The sequence below is a fragment of the Arachis hypogaea genome, chromosome 3, assembly GCF_003086295.3.
Source record: "Arachis hypogaea cultivar Tifrunner chromosome 3, arahy.Tifrunner.gnm2.J5K5, whole genome shotgun sequence".
In the NCBI taxonomy this organism is placed as follows: Eukaryota; Viridiplantae; Streptophyta; class Magnoliopsida; order Fabales; family Fabaceae; genus Arachis; species Arachis hypogaea.
The window spans coordinates 8475992-8496232 of NC_092038.1; the positions used below are offsets into that span (position 1 = coordinate 8475992).

The window sequence follows — 20241 nt, forward strand, 5'->3', positions numbered from 1 at the left end:
CCATCGTCCTTACTGCGGGTGGGACAAAACCACTGTCCCGCAATATTTCATCCAGTTACCTAAGTGTTTATTCAGTAATAGTTCAATTTAATTTGTCACATCACTCCTCAGTATATTCAAGGCTTAACTATCAGTTATTCAACTCCATACGGAAGTTAAAGGGGGTTATAAATATGTTGAGAAGGTCAAATAGTTCAAAAAGTAGTGAAGGTTACAAAAGACTTAAAGAAAGGGGAGTTTGAATCTATGACATTCTTTTACATTATTTGATTAAGCCTTAAAACCAGAACTAAAATGCGATTTCTGTTTGAATAACGAAGCGGAGTATTCATGAGACAATTTAGTTCTGTCTCATAAAAATCAGAAAACAGAACAAAAGTAGAAAAGAAGAAGTTAACACAGTCATGTATCTTGGTTCAGTTGCCTTGTGCAATGCAACCTACATCCAATCTCTATCATAACACTGGTGGAATTTTCACTATAGTCAAAGTATTACATACACCAATTCTCTAGGACTCAACCTAATCCTATTTGGGCACACAAGTTTCAACCTAAACTTGACTTAGTTATGCTAATAGCTAAACTCAATGCACTAAGTGCTTACCCAACTTAACAAGGGGCACCTCTCTGGTACATAACACAAGACATAAAATACAACCAAAAGAAATTTGAAATCACTCTTGGCTTTTTTTTTTCAAGTGTGTCTCTTAGCCTTTTTCACTCTATGACTTTTTCTCAATGCATCTCTTTCTTGTCTTTTACCTCTCAAAGAAAATACAGAAAGATATACATTGAAATTGAAATACAAAACTGTAAATCATGAAGGAGATGATGAATAGTAGCATTAACACTACGATCTGAACCCAACAATAGAACTCAATACTTTATTCTTCATCTTGGCAGAATGCTCCTTTTAGTGTAGGTGCAATGCTTCCAAGACTTCAAACTCAGTAGTGAGGTTTTACACACAACTCTCAATTTGGGTTCTCTCTCCTTGCTCCTCCAACTAGAGTTATTTTTCCTTTTGTACCTTATTCTGAGTCACGGCTAGAGTTCATTCAGAGTCAACTTCTTATACATTGAGCTTTTAGAGATAATCCATTATCTTTTTTCAATCAACCCCAAAAATTAGGGATTTTGAGACTGATATTAACACCGTAGCAGACACAGCAGTAGCACCAATCAACTTTTTCAATGAGCTTATCAACATAAAAACCATTAGATTTGTGCTTTGACCCCAAAAAATATTTTTTACCATTGATATACAGTAGGGATGTTCAGCCTTTATTTTCTTTAACTTTTCCAAAATATTATTGCAGAGAGTAGAAGAAGAAGTGAAGAAATCAACTTGCATGCCAAAGAAAATTATTTACCTTTAACCTCTGACTTAGCTTAACATGCCTTTGATTAGTGTGATTTGATAACGCTTTCTTAGTTAACATTTCTCTTTCTTTCTTCTCTCTGGTGTATGAACTTTAATTGTGAAGCTCTCTCTCTCTCTCTCTCTCTCTCTCTCTCTCTCTCTCTCTCTCTCTCTCTCTCTCTCTCTCTCTCTCTCTCTCTCTCTCTCTCTCTCTCTCTCTCTGGTTTAACCGAAGGAGAACAATGCTAAAACTTAGCTTTGGGGTTTCCTTTCTCTTTGAAATGCATTGGGCTCGGTTGGTGGATCACTCTTCATTAAGCCCACTTGATTTCTTTGTTTCCTTCCTATGGACTTTATTTGTGAATCAATTAATCTTCAACAGCCTTTATTTCTTTGTTTTAATTTGTTGGGCTGCTGCAAACTTTGCTTTTGGGCCTGCATCAATAAATAAAGCAATCAAAGCCAATTGGGTGTTTAACCCAATAAATTAATGTTTGTCATCATCATTAAATTAATTATATTCTTAACTCAACAAGCAGCATTTTGTCCAAAATTGGGTAATTGTGCATAGTGCATACGCACACCTCGTCCATACACAGGGAACCTGAGTCTGGTTTCACAAAAATTTCACATTCGTGCGTACGCATGCCTTGTACGTACACACAAATCCAAGGTCATGCGCATGCACGGAACCTCCATCTACTCCAAATTCTGCAAACTCTGAAATTTTTTATTTTAAATCCTAATTTTCAAATGTTCATAATTTTTGCTACAAAATTTGTTTTTCATCCATCCTTAGACAGTTTTAAAACTCTCATTACCAGTTTTAATTCAAGACAAGTTTCATCAAATTTCAAACTTCGAGCACCAAATTATGACCCGTTGAAATTGGTCAAAAATATATTTTTTTTACCAAATTCTACATAATGGTCAATTTTACAAAATTCCAATTCCTTTCCTTTCAAATCCACCTCAAACCATTCCTAGCATCCTCAACACTTATTTATCAATTCTCAATCATTCAAAACATAATCAATTTCAATTTTAACACATTCAACCATCTCCAAAGTTTTTCCATCAACAATCAAAACTAACAAATCAATTGTTCAACCAAATCTCATCATTTCAATAACCAATCACAACATGACAATTACCCAATTTATCATGACTTACCAAGACAGGGGATACCTCACTCTTTCACGGCCTCCGGCCTAATTTTCATTCCATAGCCTTTCATAGGCAATTATAGCACAACACCTCTCAATTCAATCATACAAATATACCATTATTCACATTCATGCCATTACACATCATTCAACCATCAACCGACACAAAATTCATAGTAAGCCATCAATCATTCACAACAACAATTATTTCATTCAGCACTATCCTAGGGGCATTTAACCTAGGTTTTCACATAATCTTACATAATGTCTACTCGAAACAAAAGCTCGTACTTTATGATGGCGATTTTTCCAAATTCTTGAATATCCTCTCCAATCGAATCCAAACCTCAACCAACACCACCAAACCTCCACCAAGTGCTCCAAAAAAAATCCAACTCTAATTCCACAACACCAACTCAACCAAGTCAGCCATCACTCTTATTCAATCTAATTAAACAATTTATTCACATTTCAAATTAGGGTTTCTTACATAATTAGAAAAAATCAAGGAAAAAGAATTTTCTCACCCTGTACCACGTGTTCATGGATCAAAATCCCACCATAACTCAAGATTAAGTCTTCCTTAAATATCAAAATCTCAAATCTATCAACATCTTAAACCCAAAGCATGAAAGTAGAAGAAAAATTGAAAATGGGACAAGAATTTCAAAATTTCTTACCACAATAATTAGATAGATTTGAAGATGGAGTCGAGATAAATACGTAGTTATAAATGGGTTGTCGATCGGAACTACGATTTGGAAGTTATGAGAATTTGAGTGTGATGGGTGAATAGTATTTTAGGGCATGGTTTTTCACTTCTCTTTTTTCTATGTGTGCACTTTCTCTCTCTATCTTTTAATGGGAAAATGAGCTGAATTGTGAGTAATTTGGGTATATAGGTCATGGGCCTATGGCCAAGTGAGGCCCAATTCAACTTTTGCTCGTTTAGTCCCATCTAAGGTCAAAACCTTTAAGATAAGTGTTCGAATTTTCGTTTTAAATATTTTTTTCGTCATTTTTTATAGTTTTAGTTTTCTCACTCTCAGTACCAGACAAATTTAAGTCGGTACAGTTAATTTTAACGCCAGTACGAATTTTTCCACAATTAATTATATTCTCGCGCTTAGATTTATTTTTTAAGTTATATTTTTATTGGTAATTTCTCAAATTATAAATTTTACATTGTTAACCATCTTAGCTCACTTCTAATTTATTAATTAATTTTTTTCGGTCATACACACTCCACTTAATGGAATAAGGTCTTATTATTGCTGTTATTATCGTATTAAACTTTTATTAGAAGTATAAAAAATAATTCCTACATACATTAATAAAATATCTTAAATTAAAACCAAGCTAGGTTGGTCTAATATTTAGCTCATTAGTCTATTTAAGTAAGTTTCGGGATTCGAATTCTATTTGTGCATACAACAATCCATTAACCAGCGATAAATTTTTAAATAGAGTTCAATACGGCAACGGATTAGTCATTGACCTGCCAAACTAAAAATACTGTTAAAAACCAAAATATCTTAAATTAAAACAAGCCAATCTATTGAAATTACGATAAATCTATTTTTAATACATCAACACAAATTATAATGTGAGACTATTAGTTTTTAGTCTAGGACTTTATTGTTCTGCTACCCTTTTAGTTTTCTCACTTTATTGTTATAGATATCATGAGGTAGATGAAGGAATATATATATTTTCATTCCCAACTATGCATGAAAAAAAAAATTAGGATTTAAATTTTATTTAAAAATTTATTATTGACCAATAAATTAGTATATGCACAAAATAAAATTTAAATTTTGACACTTATTTAAAAGAATTAACGAGATAATCAGATCAACTCATGTTAGAAAAATATATTTCTTTGGGGAGAAATATAATTTTTTCCGTCAAAAAGCTAGGAGGATTTGTAGACTTGTTTGTGGACTTAGTCCTTGAAATTTTGTCATGTAATATGGGCCCAAAAATAGAAAATGTAAAGTTAATTACAAAAATAGGCCCAAATAAAAGACTGAGAATAGATAAAACTCGTGTCCAGAAACAAAAAAGAGACAAAGATAAAAACCAGTAAACCACATATCATTTGGATGAGAGGCTGATGATTGTTTTTGTTTTGCTGCTTTTGTGGTTTTAGAACTCCCGCTCTCAAAAAAAAATATATATATATATGGGGGGCACCCCTGCTCGCGAATTACTAGTTGAATGTTCCATTTGTCCATTTTATGTTTTGCAGATTGCAACAGTCTAGGTAAAAATCAAGTTCACCAAATGTAGAAGCAACGAGGAAAGAGAATTATAATAGAAATAGGAGAATAGTAATAAGGATGATATGATGTTTTCTTTATTATTTTGTTGTCTTTGTTTCTTGACTTAGGCTCTTCTGAGTATTTAGTTGTCCTTTATCCAATGTCAAAGAGAATAACTAATATTCATAAAGAGTTGCTTTGTTGTCTCTCACTTTTTTTGTGGGTAGAATGGTTGTAAATGATCTAAAATAAGCCATATGTAGAAGCAATTGTAATTTGAAATTGATATCTACTATAAAAGTGCGGTATTGCTTTTTTTTTTTAATCAATCATTTTAGTTAAACACATAATTACTCAAATGTATAAAATATAAATTAAAAATAAATTATTAAACTATTTTTTAATTAATAATACAGAATCGTAAAATAATTTCAAATAAAAAAAATTCCATATATTGTAAAAATAACACTAACATAAAAGATATTAAAAAAAAACTAATTAAAAAAAATCATACTTTATGTATATAAAAAATATCATCCATCAATCACAATCATTATATAAGAATATATATTTTGTGTTTGTAAAAACTTTTTTTATTATACTGATATAAATAAGTTTAACTTCACCTATGTTACACTTGTGGTACATAGCCGGTCCCAAGCCCGGATAAAGGAGGAGGGTTGTGTTAGGTTTTCGGCAACCAACATAAAAATATAGTCGAACCCTCATGACATGAATCAAAGACATTATTGCGCTAAAGCTAGGTCGTTGCCTGGAAGCAACGTGCCATATGCCTCGAGTACGGTGTCAAAGCAAGAGCCGTTGCATCGGTGTCCGGATGTAGTGTTAAATGAGCAAGGGTTCTCGCGTTTTCGTGAACGGACGAGGGTAAATAAGCTAGTTCACAAAGTAAAAGGTAAAGCTCGAAGCGACAGAAGGTTGAGATTTGGGACATGGAACATAGGCACTCTAACAGGAAAGTCCATGGAGGTGGTGGACACCATGACAAGGAAGAAGATTAACATTATGTGCCTACAAGAAACGAAATGGGTTGGTGCAAAGGCTAAGGAGTTGGATACTTCTGGTTTCAAACTTTGGTATACAGGAAAAGTGAAGAATAGGAATGGGGTTGGAATAATTGTGGATAAGCAGTGGAAGAAGGACGTAGTGAATGTTAAGAGGGTGGGAGATCGGATCATCTCTATCAAACTTGTGGTGGAGGGAGGTGCTTTCCATGTGATTAGCGCCTATGCACCGCAAGTGGGTTCGGACGAACAACACAAGATAAGGTTTTGGGAAAATCTCGAGAGTTTGGTTCAAGGCATACCTTTGGGAGATAAGATTTTCTTAGGAGGAGATTTAAATGGCCATGTTGGGAGAGAAGTGACTAGATATGGGAGTATTCACGGAGGCCATGGTTTCGGAGTGATCAATGCCGAGGGTAAAACTATTTTAGACTTTTCCTCAACCTTTGATCTTCTCATCGCAAATACATATTTTAAAAAGAGAGACGAATATCTTATAACCTATAAGAGTGGCATGACAAGCTCTCAAATCAACTTCTTCTTGTTGAGGAGAGTCGACCGAAAATTTTGCATTAACTGTAAAATTATCCCGGGAGAGAGTTTGACAACACAACATATGGTGCTCGTCATGGATTTTCGCGTTGAGCAAAAGTTGAGGAAAAGACATCATACGAAGAACCCAAGGACGAGGTGGTGGCGGATGAAAGGTGAAGAATGAAGAAGCTTCCTAAGACGGGTAGGAGAAGAGGCAAAGTGGGATGGGAATGGAAGCGCAGAAGAGACGTGGAGGGAGATGGTAGCAGTTATTAGAAGAATAGCAAAAGAAAGTTTTGGTGAATCTAAAGGAATAGGACCAAGAGACAATGAGTCCTGGTGGTGGAATGTGAGTATACAAGAAAAGATAAAGATAAAAAGGGAATGCTTTAAAGAGTGGTATTTCTGCCGCAATGCAGATAACTGGAAAAAATATAAGGCAGCTAAGAAAGAAACAAAAGTTGCTGTAAGTGAAGCAAGAACAAGAGCATATGAGGGTCTCTACCCGTCTTTGGGCACGAAAGAAGGAGAAAAAGGTATATATAGAATCGCAAAGAGCCAGGAAAGAAGAACGAGAGATTTGGATCAGGTTAAGTGCATAAAGGATAAGGATGGAGAGGTGTTGGCTCAAGAGGAGAAGATTAATGAAAGGTGAAAGAGCTACTTCTACGAGTTATTTAATGAGGGACAGAAGACTCTTCCGAGCCTTAGTCGATTATGCACAAGGGAAGAAGATTAAAACTTTGACTACTATCGAAGGATTCGAGACTTCGAGGTAAAAGAGGCTCTAAAGCAGATGAAAAATGGCAGGGCAGTAGGACCTGATAATATCCCGATTGAGGATTGGAAGGGTCTTGGAGAAAAAGGCATCAACTGGTTAACCAAGCTTTTTAATGAGATTTTAAGGTCAAAGAAGATGCATGATGAGTGGAGAAAGAGCACCTTGGTACCTATCTACAAGAATAAGGGGGATATACAAAGTTTCGAAAACTATAGAGAAATTAAGCTTATGAATCATATTATGAAGATATGAAAAATGGTGATAGAACGGAGGTTGAGAAAAGAGACACAAGTAACAGAGAACCAATTTGGATTTATACTAGGAAGATCTACCACTGAAGCGATATACCTATTAAGAAGGATGATGAAGAGGTATCGTAGTAATAAAATGGATCTACATATGGTGTTTATTGATTTGGAAAAAGCGTATGATAGGGTACCAAGGGAGGTCTTATGGAAGGTTTTAGAAAAAAAGAGAGTAAGGATCGCATATATTCGGGCAATTAAAGACATGTATGATGGGGCCATTAACTAGTGTGAAGACTCAAGGTGGTGTGACGGAGGAATTCCCTATTGGTATAGGATTACACCAGGGATCGTCCTTAAGTCCATACCTTTTCATATTAGTCTTGGAAGTACTCACAGAGCACATCCAAGAGCCTGTGCTATGGTGCATGGTTTTTGCCGATGATATCGTCCTTATGGGAGAGTCAAGGGAAGACCTAAATAAGAAGTTGGAGTTATGGAGAGAAGCTTTAGAAGTATATGGTTTGTGCATAAGCCGTAGCAAGACGGAATATATGGAATGTAAGTTCAGTCTGAGAAGAAAAAACCCCAATATAGAGGTGAAGATTGGAGAAAACATCATAGGAAAAGTTAAAAATTTTAAGTATCTTGGGTGCACCATTCAGGATAATGGAGAGATTGAACATGATGTAAATCATAGGATCCAAGCAGATTGGTCAAAATGGCGAAGTGCATATGGTTTTATATGCGACAAAAAAGTGCCTTTAAAACTTAAAGGTAAATTCTATCGCATCGCTATAAGACTGGCTATGTTGTATGGTACAGAGTGTTGGGCGGCTAAAGGGGAGCACGAACATAAGCTGAGTGTGGCAGAGATGAAGATGTTGAGATGAATGAGTGGTCATACGCGATTGGATAAAATAAGGAATGAAGATATACGGGAGAAAGTTAGAGTAGCACCCATTGTAGAAAAGATGGTTGAATCGCGTCTCAGGTGGTTTGGATATGTGAGAAGAAGACCGATAGAACATCTAGTCAGGAGAGTGAATGAAATGGAAGATGGACAAAGGGCAAAAGGCAGAGGATGACCTAAGAAGACCATCCATGAGGTGGTCAAACGATATCTACATGTAAACGGTCTCTCTGTAGACATGATACATGACAGAGCACAATAACATTGTTTGATTCATGTAGTCGACCCCATTTAGTGGGACAATGCTTTGTTGATGTTGTTTGATATAAATAAGTTTAGTTTTTTTTGTGACTTAAATAAGTTTAGTTATTCAACTGTAAAAAAAAATTATTTTATTAAAAAAATGTAAAATAATATATAAATAATATACTCAAAGTCAAAGAGATAATAGCTAATTTGATGTCAAAACTTTAGTGTTTATGAAATTTTTTTAAATTGAAGAAACTTTTTCCTTGAGTCTCGATAAAATAACATTTACCTGCTACATATATAGTATCTTATCTTCTGCCGGCCAATATAATAATTAACATTAATATATAATGTGTTCAGCACCTTAGATTTTACAATAATAACATATCCAAAAGGAAGACGAAGCATCAGTTTCAGGGACTGGCTGATGATACTTCTTCTTCTCTTGTTTCTTTTTCTTGCTAAATTCATACTTGAAAGAAATAATAAGAACAACAAAAATCTACCACCAATTCCAACTTCTCTACCAATCATAGGTCACCTTCATCTCATAAATCAACCCTTACATCGAAGCCTACACAACCTAACAAAGAAATATGGCCACATCCTATTCCTCAAACTTGGCACACGCAACGTTCTTGTCGTCTCTTCACCTTCCGCCATTGAAGAATGCTTCACAAACAATGATATCATTTTTGCAAACCGTCCCCAAACACTTGCTGGGAAGCATCTCTCAACTACAATTGTAAGACAATGGCGTTTGTTCCCTATGGCGACCATTGGCGCAGCCTCCGCCGTCTAACATCTCTTGAGCTCTTCACCGCCAACCGTCTTGCCATGCTTGCTAGAGTCCGAGAGGACGAGGTTCAGTTGTTGCTGAAACAACTTTTTCAAGATTGCAAAGCTCAAAACTTAAAGGTATAAGTTTAGACCTAAAATTTTAAGTATGAATTGTAAAAATATTTTATTGCAAGATCACTTATTCAAAAGTTTAACTTGTTCCTATTTAACAGGTTTTGTGGAAAGTCTTCTAGAAAAATTTAATACGTCATTTTATATAAGAATTTTATATAAATTTTTTTATATAATTTAATCAAATATAAAAAAATATAAATAATTATACCTTTAATACGTCTTTTATATAATTTTTTTAATTTATCTAAAATAAAAATCAAATTATATTCTAAACTTTAAATTATATGAAAATTTTGATACCATCTCTGATTAAGTAAACATGTATATTGATATCTTAAAATTTTCAATATATATATTAAAAAATTGTAAAAAAAATTGATAAAAAATAAACCTTTTACTAAATTTAGAAAAAATATGACAATTCTTATTTTAGTATTTTTTTTGTACTAAAAAAATTAATTTTAGACTTTATCAAAACTTTACTTTTTACCAATATCATTTTTTGTTGAATCTAATATGTTCGAAGGGAGCTATTCCCATAAAGATATCTAAAACGTCTTTTTTTAATGATATTTTTTAATAATTAAAATTTAATACATATAATCAATTAAATTATATTATTTTTGTCAAAATTAGGCCAAATAAATTAATTTGACCGAAAAATGGTAAATCAAAATTTGAATCAGTCTAAATCAATATTATTTTTTATAAAAAATGATTACAACACCTATATTATAAAAAAATGACTAAAATACTCTTATTATATATATTAATTTTGAGAATTCTATATTTTAATTCTTTTCTTTTCCGTCGTCGTAGAGATAAGATTTAGAGTTTTCAAAATATATATATATATATATATATTAGTTATTTTTTATAATAAGAATATTATAGTAATTTTTTATAAAAAAATATTAATTCATACCGATTTAAAATTTAATTTATTAATTTTTTGTTAAATTAATTTATTCGGCCTAATTTTAATAAAAATAACATAATTTATTTGATTATATATATTAAATTTTTATTTTTAAAAAATATCTTAAAATTTTTTGACATTTTTATCTAAGTAGTCCCAAATTTGAATCAGGTAAATAACTATGCCATCGGAAATTAAAGTTGCTAACTTCCTTATATATGTCGTTTAATTTAATCCATTAATTTGAATCTTGTAACTTGTAAGTGACCGCAACAGGTAGAACTAAGGCCGAGATTTTTTGAGCTTTCTTTCAATATCATGCTAAGGATGATATCTGGGAAGCGTTACTATGGAAAGGATATTGACGACGAAGGGAAAGAGTTCCAGATTCTAGTGAAGGAGATGGCGGAGCTTCTGGGTAGTGGGAACTTGAATGACTTCATTCCACTGCTAAAATGGATTGATTTCCAAGGTGTGGAAAAGAGAATGGTGAGGTTGATGAAAAAGATGGATGGCTTCTTACAGAAATTACTTGATGATCATCGAAGAAATAAGAGCAACAAAGGAAACCAACAAAATAATATGAATAATCTCAATTTAATTGATGTCATGTTGGATCTTCAACACAAGGATCCTGAATTCTACACGCATGAAACTGTGAAAGGAGCCATTCTGGTCAGAATTCTTTCTTTCTACAATTTTTCTATTAAAAATTAATATGGTAATTATTTTAAAAATACTCTCTATGTATAAAAATATATGAATAATTTAATTTATTTTTAATAAATGTTTTATATTAATAATTATTTTTAATGTAGTGGCAGTTGATATTATTTATTTATAAGTCCTAGACATCTAGACTAGCAGCAACGCAACCACTAGTTCGAATAGGACAAGAAGAAAATATCTATTTAATATATTAAAATTGGGTTTTCCCCCCGACTACTAAAGGTGACGTATCGATTTCTCATGCCTCCATTTTTCCTCTAAAACGAATAAAATTTTTTTTTCTATTCTAAATTATTTTATTGTAATTATATTATAATTAATACTAAATGAATAATATATAATTATACTAATTTAGCAATATATCTTCATTATAATTATATCAAATCAATATTTAATGCACTATTAAATTATTTATTAATTATCAATTAAAAATATTTTTAATAATTTTAATGATAATAATAATATCAATAATAGTAATAATAATAATAATAAATATTTGTTACCCGATTCACGTATATCAAATAATTTTTTTTAAATTATTTTATAAAAAATATCTTTAATATAATTATATTGTAATTAATATTTAATGAATAATATATAATTATACTAATTTAGAAACATATCTTCATTATAATGGTATCAAATCAAAATTTAATGCATTATTAAAAAATTACCTTAATAATAGGTAATTTACATATTTATTTTTGTTTTACTAAAGTCTATATATAGTGTTTTCCTGTGATATATGAATCTAAATTTGAGAGTCAATTCATAATTTTATATTTAGTGTTTTTTTACTACTTCATATAATAAGAATGTATTCTACGTTTTTTATTGAAGTTGATCCTTTTAAAGTAGAATTTATAATTTTTTATAATATTTTTCATATACTCATTCTATTATATTATTTTTTGATAATTTTTATTTGTTGTTACTCTAAGTTATTCTTATCGTCTAATGTTCCAGTTCGATTGTCTTTTGCCACAATCATTTACAATGCATCACATCCATGAAATACCTCATCGAGTTGTCTTTACTGATTCGGGTTCCAACTACATGGATATAAGCGTTTAAAGAAGAGGAAATAGTCTCTACTTTACCGAAGGATGGTTGGATCTATTCACCTATTATGACTAACCCAATGGAATGTGGTTAAAGTTAGATTTCTTAGGAGGAGCTCGATTTTTGATTGAGAAATTGCATCCACGAAATTTTATAGGGCAAGTTCAAGTTCTATCCCCTCCATGCTTTTTACGTTTGCTCGAAAATCTTCGAAGTTGAGCACATAATGAAATTGAATTCCCTCACTTTCAGTTCAGTTTTGCTAAATTCGTGACAAATTTAGATATGCAATTTCAACTATTGGTAATATATTTAAATTTTCTTAGTTTAAGCTGTTCATTATTAGAATAATTTTTTAACATATTTTAATTTTTTTCAGAAATTACCAGCTTTCTTTTGCATGCATGCAATGCCATTGAGGGGAATAAGAGTTAGTTTGGTTTCTCGGTGTGACGATTCTATACCTTGCCGCATTGCATAGATAGCGGATGATGAAGCTTATCTAATAAGAGGATGGTCTGATTTTGCACGAATTCTAAATATTTAAACTTACGATGTTATTTTAGTTGGTTGTCGTTACAAGAATGATTCTATACTATACGTGGCTAAGGACTATAATATGTTCAATATTGTTTAGGTAATTTGGTTTTACTATTAGTATTTGATTAAATTATAATTATAGAATTTTAAATTATTGCCTCAATTTATATATTACGATTATTTTTTGTGGATTTGGTATTTTTAAATAATTTAATAAAATGTAGTGTCAGATATTATTAAGTTTATTTTTATCCTTTATTTCTTTATTTGTATTTTCATTATATTTGACAAAAAAATGAACCTACACATATATTAAATCATTGACCTAAAGACAATTTATTTGCCAATAAAAACAGATTTTATTTATAATTGGAATAAAATTTATTTGTCAATAATCGGTGGATAAAATTGAAATTACACCCGTGTCATATAATTATAATTGATTAATTGGTATAAAATAAAATTATACCCGTGCCATGAGTAATAATCTAAATAATTATATCTTAACAAAATATAATTTAAAATAATTTATAAACAATTATCTTAACAAAAATAAATATTTAATAATTGATTTAAAAATTAATAAAAAAATAATTATTAATAATAGTATTATTAACTGGGTAAATAATATTAATTTGACAAAAATTACCAATTAATTGAATTAACTGACATAAAAAATTGCATACTAATTTTACAAAAATTGCATGGCACGGGTAATTGAAATATAAATAATATATGAAAATTTATCGAATAAATTAATGATTTTGCACCTTAATAATTTGATAATTATTACTCAATTAACCAATTAATTGAATTAGTAATAACAATTTTTAATTTTAAATTTTATATATTAAGTAGTTATTAAAAATTGGGTAATAACGATTTACACAGGAAAATCATTGATAAATTCAATTAACCATGTAGAAGATAATATACTAACAGTTTTAGTATATTATTTATGGCAAGCAAAATTATTTTCTCATATTTTCTATTAAAACTGAAATTAGTAATAATTTAAAAAAAAGTTTATTAATAAAATTACTAATAGTCACATTTTTATACACAGGATATATGTTTTCTATATATTATTTAAAAAATATAGTGAAACATGAATAATGAATGAGTATGTTATTTTTTCGAATAGCTAATTAATGCAAAATCGAATACCCTTTTTTATTTCATTGAGGTCATATTCTGTTTGGTGAAAGTTTCAATCACCTTAATTAAATCATGTGTTTGTGCCTTAACTTATTAAGGTAGTAATATATTACATATTATATCTAAGTAGTTATTTCTCATAGTGGAGATATAAAAAATCATATTAAGATTTATTGCCAAATAATTAGTGGATGAATAATAGTAGATTATATTATTTTGGGAAAGTATTTTCGTTATAATTATATCAAATCAATATTTAATTATGATAAAATATGTTAATTATAATTATATCATAGAATTATAATAATTACGATATTTATATTATATATTTTAATCATTAATGTACGTAAATAATTAGAAATCAAAATATAACTTATAATTATCCGTGCCATACAAGATTAAATAAGATATATAATAACATAGATGATTTGTTACTTATATTGATTAAATACAATAAATACATATTAATTTAGTTAAAAAAAATCATTGTCTCCTATGTTTTCCTATTTATTTTTTAATTTATTAAATCCAATCAATTATAATAAATTAATTATATCAACTAATTAATTCAATCAATTATTTTCTAATTTATTTTTTGAATTCAATAAATCAAATAAAATTAATTATACTAATTATTTGTATTGACTAATTGATTTGATTAATTCTTAAAAATACTTTTATTTAATTTATTTTATTTATTTAAATATAACTAATTAATTATTTAATTTTATTAGGATAAATATCAAATTCTATTTCTAATATAAAAATACAAAATTTTATTCATTCCATTTTTATTTTACCGCTATAAAAGACCATATATGCTAGAAGAAAATATAATTCATTTACCAATTACTCTTTCATTGGGTAGCTTTTACAACAAAACTTTTTCTTCCTATGAGGCGCCGTCACAAGAAGGCAACTATCATGAACACAAATCAGCACACACTCTTCAACTCCCGTGCTCATCATTTAGAGCAATATATGATATGTTATCCATTAAGCATTTATAGACCACGGTGTTATCATGTTTGCATAAATAAATAAAAAATCCATAATTAAGCTTAAGTCATTTATCTATTTGTGTGGTATTTTGTAGTGTGAAATTACTTTTAATTTGTGTTGTGCAATGATATTATGGTTTAATTTAAATTTTTATTTTAGAATTGTGTTATGATTTTATCTCATCTTTTTTTCTTAGATATTAAGTTGATGTAAATTTATTTATTATTATTGAAGCAGATGTGATATAAAATTTGTAAAAAGAAAAAAAACTTACATTCAATTTATTTTATTGTTGTCTTTTATTCTTCTATTTTTTTGTTCTTTTATTCATTTTATTTTCTTTTTAAATATCATATAATTTATTATAATTTATACCAATTAATTAATTATAATTCGTTATATCAGTTAGTTTAATTCATTAATTTATAATATACATGATAAAATAGATCATTTGTTACTTATACGTTTATTTTTCTAAAATCTAAATCTGAATAATTATATTTTCAATTTTTTATGAACAAAATATTATTAATAATGAATAATAATTAACCATTCATACTTTTAATTAAAGTGTTTGGATGATTTTTATATTTATTAATATTAATTATTGATTTTTTTTCATAAATAAATTATATTATAATTTTATGTTAGTTCATAATTGATTAATGATTAATGTTTATAAAGCTATATTACTCTAAATTTTATATTTTATAAATATTTTATTTAAATATAATTTTTTTAACATAAAAATGTATTATTTTTAATAATATCATAAATTTATATTTTTTAATTATTCTAAATGAATATTTTATCAAATACTAATTAAAGCTATTCTTCCATTTGCTTTTACTAATATATTTTCTAACTATTATATAAAATTAAAATCGTATTAATGAATTTAATATTAAAGTTAATTTGGCTTTTTATTATTTAGAGTGTTTTTCAATCAATAATTTTATACTCTTTACTTTTTTTTAGTTTCATTTTGAATTTTAATTTAGTACTCAAAGGTAGTGAAATTCTATTGATATTGAAATAAAGTTACAAAAGGGTCCATAGGGTAGAATAAGTAAAATAATGTGATACCCACATTGCAACATTCAAATGAAACAACTTAAGATCTAAAATGTTTATCTTTCTATTTCTCGCCGTCTATTATATTATCTATCCTATTATATAAAAATCGAATTTTCATCTTTAATGATAAAATCAACGTAGCATGCTTCTGTATTATTTTGTTTAACTCATTAAAGTCAATTTATTATGATGAATTAATTATATCAACTAATTGATTTGAATAAATATTTAAGTATCATATAATTTAAAATTATGTATATTAATTATTTGATTTAATTTTTATGATATATAAATTTAAGGAATAAATTAAAATAAGATAATTTATTACTTATTTAAATTGAATACAACAAATATAAATTAATTTAGTTAAAAATTTACTATTTTCTAATCTTCTATACATAAAAATGACAAAACAAAATTATAAAAATAATCTTTTTATCACTTTTACTATTTTAATTTTATTTTCTTTGTTTTTTTTATGTATAATTTTATTTTATATTAACTTTGTTTATTTAATAATAAAATATACTCATATTAATTCTATCATATAATAATATATTTTTCTCCTATATTAATCAAAGAATTTCAATAGTTATCAACTACATCTAATAGAATGACTGAGAAGTGAGAACTACGAGAAGTTAAACCCAAGTTCAAAATGTTTAAACAAAGAAAAGAAAATAGTGGATATATGATTAGAGAAAAATGTATAATAATGACAAAATATACTAAAATTGGATTTTTTTCCAACTAATAAAAGTGAGGTGTTAATTCCTCATGAATTTATTTTTTCTCCAAAATGAAATCACTATTCTCTCTTCTAAATTTATTTTAAAAAATATATTTATTATAATTATATTACAATTTACATTTAACGAATAATGCATGATTATACTAATTTAGAGAAATATTTTTATTATAATTATATAAAATCAATATTTAATACATTATCAACTAATAAAATTGAGGTGTCAATTTCTCATGAATTTATTTTCCCTCCAAAATGAAAGTACTATTCTCTCTTCTAAATTTATTTTAGAAAAATATCTTTATTATAATTATATTACAATATTACAATTAGCATTTAATGAATAATGCATAATTATAATAATTTAGAAAAATAAAATAAAGTCCAGTAATTTATCTTCCGACTGCACACATGTATATAATAACTTTTAAGAAGGAGTCATGTATAGTAAATACGGTCGATGATTGTAAAACTGTATACTAACATTGATATAATATTATTTTAGATATATGTTTTGCAAGTATCAAAGAAAAGTGTTGAGTTGTTTTTTAGTAGATTTAAATTATTCATTGTTTATTAGAGAATTTTGTGCATTAGAATTCTCTAATAATTTATTATTTATTTTGAGCTAATTTTGATATGTTCTTATTTGACAGTAAAATAACATATAAAAATTTGTTGGTGGGTCTAACTATTATTAAGTTATTTATGGTCACATTGAGTATATATGGTTGATTTATTAAAAAAAGTAGATTACTAAAACCAATTAATAACTATTTAGAGTTAATATATTTAACACTAGTTTAAGAAAAAACAAATAATACATAACATGTTATATTTTTATTAATCAAATTATTATAATTTAAATTAATCTTAATAAAATAATTTAAAATTATAATTTTAATCTTATTACGTGCATGTCACGGGTTAATACACTTGGAAATTACTGCACGATGAATGTGGTATATAGAGAAGTTTTTGAGAGGCCTATAATAAAAAGGTAATAACAAAATGTCTTACTAAATCTATTTATTTATTAAAATTTATTACTATCACTTAAAAAAATTTAGAAATTCTAGGAACTAATAGATGAATTCTTATTGTACATTAATAGTTTGAAAATATTAAAATTATCATAAAAATTCGTATAATTTTATTCTCTTGACAAACAATTTTATAATTACGTTAATCATATAATTTTATATACAAACATTGATACAGTGTTGTTTCATGTATATATTTTGTAGGTATCAAAGGATAGCATTGAATTGTTATTCAGTAGGTTTAAATTATTTATTGTTTATTACAAATCTTTCTGCATTAGGATTCTCTATTAATTTGTTCTTCATTTTGAGCTGATTTTGATATTTTCTTACTTCACAGTATACCAACATATAAAATTTTGTTGGTAGATTTAAGTATTACTAAATTATTTATGGTCATATTGAATATATATGCCTGATTTATTGAAAAAAGTAGATTAAATACTATTTTATAGTTAATACAATTAACACTATATTAAGAAAAAAAAAACAACATATACAAGCTATTTTTTTATTAATTAAATTATTATAATTAAAATAAAATTTAACATAACAACTTAAAATTATAATTTTAATCTTATCACGTGCATGACACGAGTGATTAAACTTGTTATATACTAAAATCAAATAGAAGCCAAAAGAAAAAGTTTATTTTAAAAGGGAATTTACTGTTTTCCATGCTCTCAGCCTCTAAACGAGAATCAAATCTCTTACACTTAATTAAGAGAGAATGAATTTCATCCGCTCAACCTCACTTTTAAATTGAAATAAAGAAACCTTATTTTGATCAATAAATTGTATGTGAATGATTACCATATGATTGAATTATTAATTCTTATTTTCCTATCAAATGGCTGACATCCGTGCAAAATTATTAGTCAAAATACTTAAATTTATTAGGAGTTGCTTTCAATGCTAGCTAAATTAACAAGTATATTACGGAAATAATAAAAAATTAATATAAAATAAATTAAAATTAAAATTTAGAATTTTTAAATTATTATTAAATAATTAAATAATATTAAATGTAATAAATATTTAATTATAAATATTAAAATATTAAATTAAATATAATTTTAGATTATTATTGTGTCTATAACTTATTGGAAGCTTTTTTGCATGCATATGAAGGCAATGAAATTTCTAAATCGATTGTCTTTATGTGTGAGTGGAATATGTGATGTTAGAATAATGCACTTCTATAATGCTACTAATAATGTATTTTCTTTAGTTATGTTTTCACAATTCTATTCTATTAGCCAACTAACTTTTTGTGTAACCAATAATAAATTTATAAAATGGTGAATGATAAAGGTATTAAGGTAATATAAGAATTTGAATTGCTATTATTATTGTTAAAAAATATTGGTTTTTATTTTTTATATTTTTATATTACTTTTTTTAAAAGATAAAAAGACAGATATGCTTGATCGTTTAATTTATTTTACATTTTTCTTCTACTAGAGGCTTTCCTTGTAACAATTATGAAACATTGTAGCCAAATTATGGTTGCAAAAAGCAAGTTAGAGAGCCATAGTATAAACTAAAATGACAAACTGTTAATTTCTTTTTACAATATTAAGCATTATTCATGTTATATATGTAGGCAATGCTCACAGCTGGGTCCGAAACTTCAGCTACTACTCTGGAATGGGCAGTGTCACTTCTCCTCAACAACCCTAAAACAATGAAGAAACTTGAAGCTGAGATAGAAACTCACGCAGGCCATGGTCAACTCTTGAATGAATCAGAAGCAACCAAACTCAAGTACCTGCAAACCGTAATAACCGAGACTCTTCGCCTTTACCCAGCGGCTCCGCTTCTTCTACCTCACGAGTCTTCAAATGATTGCAAAGTTTGTGGTTATGATATACCAAAAGGAACAATGCTACTTGTGAATGCGTGGACACTGCAAAGAGACCCTGATTTATGGGTGGATCCTGCAATGTTTGTGCCAGAGAGATTTGATCTGGGAGATGGAAGTGGCGGTGGTGATCACGTAGTTTATAATATGGTTCCATTTGGGGTTGGAAGACGAGTTTGCCCTGGAGCTGCTTTGGCAAAACGTGTTATGGTACATGCATTGGGAGCATTGGTTCAGTGTTTTGAGTTGGACAAAATTGGAAATGAAGAAATCAACATGAAGGAAGGACTAGGTCTTACCATGCCCAAAGTTGAACCTTTGGTTGTGTTATGCAGCCCTCGCCAACAAATGATTAAGATTCTGTCCGATATGTAATAATTCAAGGTATTATAGTGTGCATCTTGCTGTGACGTTAGATTTTTATTGGTTGAATAACGTGACATTAGATTTTTATTCATCAATTTCTGCATAGTAAATAAACATCCTACGACTTCCCAGTAAACCTAACACTAATAGACTAATTCTAACATTCTCTCCGTGATTTTGATACAATTTCACTCTCTCTATTGATTAAGCAGCTAACTACTTCTTGGTTTTCCAGTAAACCTATGAGTCTGATCTATTTATCATGTTTGTACATATCC

At 28.2% G+C, this 20241-nt stretch overlaps 2 protein-coding genes across 4 annotated transcripts; both read left to right on the forward strand.

Annotated features, from left to right (window-relative positions):
* Positions 1–8933: 8933 nt before the first annotated feature.
* LOC112772473 (cytochrome P450 81Q32) lies at positions 8934–12896 on the forward strand. 3 transcript variants are annotated; one of them, XR_011879492.1, is made up of 4 exons: positions 8934–9458; positions 10651–11049; positions 12070–12468; positions 12545–12896. XR_011879492.1 is itself a non-coding variant. In XM_072232322.1 (3 exons), the coding sequence occupies exons 1-3, from the start codon at positions 9294–9296 to the stop codon at positions 12175–12177; spliced, it is 672 nt and encodes a 223-aa protein (XP_072088423.1). In that variant the 5' UTR covers positions 8934–9293; the 3' UTR covers positions 12178–12896. The 3 variants fall into 3 exon arrangements, 2 of the variants coding, with proteins under 2 accessions (XP_072088423.1, XP_072088424.1); XM_072232322.1 differs by having other exon boundaries at positions 12070–12896; XM_072232323.1 differs by lacking the exon at positions 12070–12468.
* Positions 12897–19031: 6135 nt separating this feature from the next.
* On the forward strand, positions 19032–20014 carry LOC140182928 (cytochrome P450 81Q32-like). The gene is made up of 2 exons (XM_072230901.1): positions 19032–19055; positions 19340–20014. Exons 1-2 carry the CDS (start codon positions 19032–19034, stop codon positions 19970–19972), a joined length of 657 nt encoding a protein of 218 aa, XP_072087002.1. The 3' UTR covers positions 19973–20014.
* The last annotated feature ends 227 nt before the right edge of the window (positions 20015–20241 follow it).

Coding starts and splice junctions, on each gene's coding strand:
- LOC112772473 (XM_072232322.1), top strand. CDS start 9,294: ATGGCGTTTGTTCCCTATGGCGACCATTGGCGCAGCCTCCGCCGTCTA. Junction 9,459..10,650: donor GCAAAGCTCAAAACTTAAAG/GTATAAGTTTAG, acceptor TGACCGCAACAG/GTAGAACTAAGGCCGAGATT. Junction 11,050..12,069: donor CTGTGAAAGGAGCCATTCTG/GTCAGAATTCTT, acceptor CTAATGTTCCAG/TTCGATTGTCTTTTGCCACA.
- LOC140182928 (XM_072230901.1), top strand. CDS start 19,032: ATGGTGAATGATAAAGGTATTAAG. Junction 19,056..19,339: donor TGAATGATAAAGGTATTAAG/GTAATATAAGAA, acceptor TTATATATGTAG/GCAATGCTCACAGCTGGGTC.